Genomic DNA, 6,454 nt, shown 5'->3' on the forward strand with positions numbered 1-6,454 from the left:
TTCCCAGCGCTCCCGGACAGCCCCTCCAACCGCGGAATCGACATCTGCGGGCCCTTGGTCTGTGACCCCTTTCCTCGCCCTTAACAGGAACAAAAGCACTAATTAAGCTCGAAACCGTCACACCTTCAACACACAGGACTGATTTTGGAGGTGGGGGGATGTCTGGAGGCCACGCAAGGACCCAGCATCGAAGAGCCTAGAAAGGTTTCCTTCTTTGTTAAGAGTTACATTTTAACACACGATTTTGCGGGGTGTGGTGAGGATAGAGTAGGACTTGGTCTTTTTATTTCATCCACCCCCACCCCCTTCCAGTATTTACAACTCCAGAACTTTTCAGGCCAGCCGTACAACTACCCTCCCACCGCGCTCTATTAATTTTATCCAAGCCAGTCATCTGCTAAGGAGTTGCAGTAGGCTGTGGGCTTGAACTCCGTACGGGTCACCCTGCCCACATCAGACCATCACGGGTCCGTGGTAACTTCGTTTCATTTTTTAGAGCCCTTGGGTGTGCAAAGGAAGCGGTGCGGAGCTCGTGCCACCGGGGCGGATTTGGCACCAGGTTGCTTTCTGTGGCTTTAACTTGGAATGGAAAAGCTTTGTCCACCTTTTGCGATGTCTGAGAGTTCTGCTGTTTTTCTAGAAGATAGAACCTGTGCTTAGCACGCCCTGGTGGTACCATTTACTTAGTTCCCAAGAACCGGGACAGCGGAAAGTCACGCTTGATTAGATATTATTGCGTTTGTAGATGTGTAGCTGCTGGAAAAATGAAGACAATAACGGGGAGCTATTTTCTATCATTTTGGTGAAAGGGATACTTTTTTCTTCTAGCATCGAAAGCTTCCAAAATCATATGGCGAATGATAACAATTTTTTTTTGAACTGTGTGTTAACATAGCTCACTCATCTTCAAGTACTTTTCATATACTTTTTTTGAGCCAAGTGGTCTTTGAAGTATCTAGACCTGATTTTGTAGTTATAATGATTTTTAATGTTCATAATCATGATCTTGAATTGGACCACATACATCTTGAAATGCTCTGAAATATTTGAGAAATTGCAATTATGCAGGACCAGCAGTTAGCATAATGGCTATGTCGCTGGACTCCTGTGTAGTTGACTTTAACCATGTGGTTCAAGTCCGGGACCTGGTGGTTTAAACTCACGCCCAGCGTGTGTGTGTGTGTGTGTGTGTGTGTGTCCAAGATCCTGAGAGGAGAATGGATGAGAAGGGATTGCAGCGTGGCCATACCTCCTGGGGAGTGATTTCTGCTTTCTGTCTCTCCGTCTCAAAGGCGAATGCACACGCCCTATAGAAAAACCTCTCAAAAAAAAAAAGAAATTGCAATTATGGTCAGTATAGTGTTAATTTCATTTATTGAAGAGTTTACTTGGAAATTAGATTCTAAGAATTTGTCTTAAATTAATATTCAGTTACTCACTGAATTTTAGTCAATTCTAAAACTAGTAAGCATGGAAATGAAATATTTTCTGGCTCATTTCCATCAAGGCAGTTACTTAGTACACATTGGGCTGTAGGAAGAAATAGATTCAGATTAAAATTAAAATTTTAAATTTAGAGACTTCATGTAAAATGTGAAATCTGAGAATTAAAAAAAATAGGCTGGACTTAATTGTGGAATAACTTTTTTTGAGTTTTTTAAAATGAGAAAATGAGTTTTTAATGAGAATAAATTTAAATTAAATTGTCTATTAATGGTGGTCTAATCGACACAGAATTATTTCCATTTGAAAACTCAGTCCTTTTTAAAAACAACAGAAGTGTAAAATTTGGCTTTTGTTTCCAGCCAAGTTCATATGAAAAAATGATGACATCACCTGAGACTAGAAAAGTCTGACTAGTTATTCTTAGTAGTATTTGACATATGAAATGTCTATATTTGGAAATAAGGTGGTAATGCTCTCCTCATCCAGGATTTTTGTTTTGTTTTGTTTGTTTTTTTACCTTTTTTTTGCAAGGTTTTTTGCTATAGGGTGCATGCACTCGCCAGAAAGACAAGAAAGAGACAGAAAGCCAGAAATCCCCCCCCAGGGGGGATGGCCATGCGGCAATCCCTTCTCCTCCATTCTCCGCTCGGGATCTTGGGCAGGCATGCACATGCGCCCGGCGTAAGTTTAAGCCACCGGGTCCGGGACACGAACCGCGGTCGACTACGTAGGAGTCCAGCGACATAGCCATTACACTAACTGCTGGTCCCCAGGATGTTTTTTAACAAAATATTTTAAAGTGAATGTCTTTATTCTTACCTTAACTTTTTTCCTCTGTAAGTCGTAACCTGTAAGTGTGTGTGTGTGTGTGTGTGTGTGTGTGTGTGTGTGTGTGTTAAGTAGTCTTTCCTCACACTTTGAAAACAGATGTACACAAGGTTAAGAGAAATACTTCTGGAGATGCATAATTTGTCACTAGGGTTGGTTTATTGGCTCTTGTGGGTTACAGATTGAAATATTTTTATCAGTGTTAATTTTGACGTTTTGTTTTGCTTTCCCTTCCAGAATTTGAAGTTGAGTGTGCCACTCAGCTCAGGAGAATTGGAGACAAATTGAGTTTCCGGCAGAAACTTCTGAATCTGATATCTAAACTCTTCCACTCAGGAACCTGACTACTTCTAAAGCTTTTGCTTGAGGAGACTGGAAGCTGAAAGTTTCCCTAGTAGGTGCCAAATTCATCCATTAGAAGGGCCTCCGATGTGATTGGGGAGAAGCTTCACTGTGGCTTTGGGACTCTGGGGAACAAAGATGGAGCACATCGAGCATGGCTTTCTGCTGGAGGTGTCTCAGAAGTCATTCTTTGGGACCTGACAACAGTATAAGGCCACTTTGTTTATTTTAAAGCAAGAATGGAAGAACCTTGAAAATGGGGAAGTGATTTTGAATACATTTCTTTTTCATTTAGAGAATTGTTCTAGCATTTCTGCTGAACGTTGCTGCCTAGCCTACTCTAAAGGGAGTTGAGAATGAGGCAGGGTGAGGGGGAGAAAACAGTTTAGTATTTGTTTTTGCTTTTTAATGGCAACTCTAGAGCAATGTATATTTGGCTTATTGTCTTGTTAAAAGGGAGAATTTCATTCCAAGAACACTGAATGTCATAGTCAATGTTGATTTCGTAGGTCACTACCAAATGTAAAAGAACTTGATAATTTGTTTCTTTTGACTCAAATTGTATTGCTTGTGTTCATTATTTGTGTTCCTGTGGGCATTCGCTGGAAAGTATAGAAAACTGGGAAGTAACTTGGAAAAAACTTGATACAAGTATGGAAAGGGTTACTTGGTGCCAGTAAAACTCTTTGATACTGAATATGAAGAGATGAAGAGCATGAGGATTTTTTTATAGCTAGGAATAATAGTAATAGTAGTAAAAGGACTTGACCTTTTTAATTGCTGTAACTAAGTAAAACAGATGCTCAAAAGTAAGTTGATAAGATAAGGATAAGATGTTTTTTAAAAAGTTTCTGAAAATGTGTAAAATGCTGTTTCTCACACTAGCCAGTATGTATCTTATAAAAAGTGATCTTAAAGAGATGAAAGATGTTGGTAGGCCAGCTAGTGGTACGGTGATGGCTAAGCTGGCTGCATCCCTTATGCTGACTGTTCTGTTCAGGTCCCAACCCAGTGGCTTGAAAAACAGGTTGGGCACTTGTGCCTGCAGACGCAGAATCCCGAATCGAGGGAGAAATGGAGGAGAAAGGGATTGTGGGTGATCATTCCCCCTACTTTCTCTTCCTGGACAGCACACGCCTCCTATAGCCAATTAAATAAGTGACTTCCCCAAATCTGCATACGCTTTTCTTATTTTTTTAAAATAAGGAACAAATATTTCTCATCCAGAATGGGCATCCCATATATATAACCATGAATTAACCTGTATCCACACCCATAACATATAAATACACAAGTGGGTATCTGATAGGTAATTTGCATTAAAGTATGTAGATTCTTAAACAGGTTTCCTTTTTTGTAATTTGAGCTAAAAATGAAGCCTCTAAATACAGTAAGAAATATGTCATGATTGAATTTTAACAGGAATAATTTTATTTATTTTATCTATTTATAATTAAAATGTTTTTTGTTGAGTTTGAAAATGCGTTTTTGAGTTAAAGGGACAAGGATTTTGTAACTACTTGAATTCTTATAGTAAGAATGTCTTAATACAGGTTCTAGTCACTTTAGATGAAAAATTACCTCACATCTGTTTTTCTTCAGTGTTACTTAAGGCTGTTTATTTAGCTGAAAGATTTTTTTTTTCCTGCCTAGAGGCAGATACTTTGCCAGATTGGTATTTATGGTCTGTAACTATTTAAATGTGTATGTACATATAAACATTGATACTGTGGCAATAAACTATTAAAAATGATCCTTTTTTCTGTGTGTGTGTGTGTGTGTGTGTGTGTGTGTTTTGGTTATATAAGCTATTAAGTGTTCTTTATCAAGCAAAAATATTTTAACTGATTTACATAAGCAGGCTTCTTTCAACTGGATATCTTCTCCATTCCAGTTCTGTGAAAGGAGTGGAAAAATACAGGCACACACGGTTTGATTTCTAATGTCAAGGGACTTAAACTTCGATGGGGAGGAGAAATAGTGAAAAAGAGGAAATTAATTCTGTGCATAGGTCTTGAGAGCTGCTGAGTGCATCTCTCACACACACGCCCTGGGAGTGATTTATTAAAAGTAGCCTGTAGAGATTCATGGTCTAATAACAAAAGCTCCAGAGAGCCAGTGTCCTTGGCTGCTCCTGGGTTTGTCTGCCAGGCAGGAGCTGCCTCACCGTTTCTTCTAGGTGACCCACTTCCTCTGCTCCCAGCCCCAGAGCAGCAAGGATTGCTTCATCTGAGATAGTCATGTGCAGAAGTGGGCATGACTCTATGACCTTCCTGTTTAAGTGTGAGAACTAAAACAGTACCCCTCGTTTGTAGCTTCGATCCTGGAGCCACATCTTCACCCCACCCTGCTCTCTAAGAGTCTGCTGATGTCATGAAATGTAAATTGTTTCCCTTGAATGGGCCAGGGGAGGGTAGGAGGGAGGAAGAAGTACTGCAGGAAGAGGTGAGCCAGACAGTGGAGGGGTGGAGAGCTAAGGCAGGATAGCAGCAGCTGCCAGCACGTAGGTGAATGGTAGGTGAATGACTATTGGAGGCTGTTCTGAGAAAGGGTGGGGTCAGTGTATAATTCTATTCAAGGGTCATTGGAACATAGCCCGGGTTCCTAAGCCTCTTGTCTAACCAAATTGTTTTGCTAACAGTATCCCATATGCTCCTCTCCTGTAAGAAGGAACACAGAAAGGCTTAGACCTAGATTCATATTCTCCAGATAATGTAGATTCATATTTTCCAACATAATTGTATCTGTTGACTGACACAACACTAGCATTTATATTTGGATTTATATTGGGTCGTCAGAAAAGTCACAAAACATTTTTTTTGACATAGAAAAGTATCTTACAGTATTTTCCTCGCTGGGTGCTTGAGAATATACTGCCATCATGCACACATGTAAGACTAGCAAAGATGTTCAAGACCACACCAGAGGTCATCTTTGTGTTTGGGTTCAGAACCCATTTTGGTGGTGGCAAGACAACTGGCTTTGGCATGATTTATGATTCTTTGGATTATGTGAAGAAAGATGAACCCAAACATAGACTTGTAAGATGTGGCCTCTATGAGAAGAAAAAGATGTCAAGAAAATGAGGAAAGGGACGCAAGAACAGAATGAAGAAAGGGGGACTGCAAAGGTCACTGTTGGTGCTAGCAAAAAGTGAGCTGGAGATTGAAGAACAGACGGAGGAATAAAGATTCTGTGATGACTATCTGCAGTGATTGTGCAGATTTTTCATGAGAGGATTAATAAACTCAAAAATTTTCACGTAAAGAAAAATACCTTATGACTTCTGACAATGAGTCGTTATGATGTTTAAAAGACCCTCGTTGTATAACACAGTGTAATTACCATACTGTATGCATGCTTTGAGAGAAATGCTATACCTCACAAAAATAATGTAAAAAATAAAAGCTCAACAGTCTATATTTGAAAACTATTTCCCCGTCTATCCTTTATCCATCCATTCATAAATGAGATAAGTTGCTTTAAACAAGCCTTCATGTTATGATTTGGGTTTTAGAATCTTCTGCAATAACTCTGCGGACCCCTCCCTGCCCTGCTTCTTCTCCCAACCCCCAAACTTTGGTCAGAAGGGAGGATCCATGAGGGAGATAATTGACACCTAGAAACAGAGCGGTGACTGGAAGTGATGTGACGGAAAGAGCAGTCTACGCTGGGATCTAGAAGTCATCCTCTCAAGACCAAACCCTTACTTAAGGAGCTGTGTGATCTTAGGTGATGCAACCTTTCTGAGCCAGGGTAGTTTTGAAATCAGGAAACCCAGGTCAGCTGTGTAGTTTGACTCAGAAAATGAGAGGATGGGGGTCTGCAGAAAGCCCTC

At 40.1% G+C, this 6,454-nt stretch overlaps 1 protein-coding gene across 1 annotated transcript in view; it reads left to right on the forward strand.

Annotated features, from left to right (window-relative positions):
• Positions 1-4,369, forward strand: part of PMAIP1 (phorbol-12-myristate-13-acetate-induced protein 1) — a 6,664-nt gene extending 2,295 nt beyond the window's left edge. The window contains exon 2 of the mRNA XM_006139942.3: positions 2,512-4,369. Within this exon, the coding sequence (XP_006140004.1) occupies positions 2,512-2,618 (107 nt within the window). The 3' untranslated portion in view covers positions 2,619-4,369. The remainder of the gene's footprint in view (positions 1-2,511) is intronic.
• Positions 4,370-6,454: the final 2,085 nt, after the last annotated feature.

This window comes from Tupaia chinensis, unplaced genomic scaffold (assembly GCF_000334495.1).
Source record: "Tupaia chinensis unplaced genomic scaffold, TupChi_1.0 Scaffold000012_1, whole genome shotgun sequence".
In the NCBI taxonomy this organism is placed as follows: domain Eukaryota; kingdom Metazoa; phylum Chordata; class Mammalia; order Scandentia; family Tupaiidae; genus Tupaia; species Tupaia belangeri.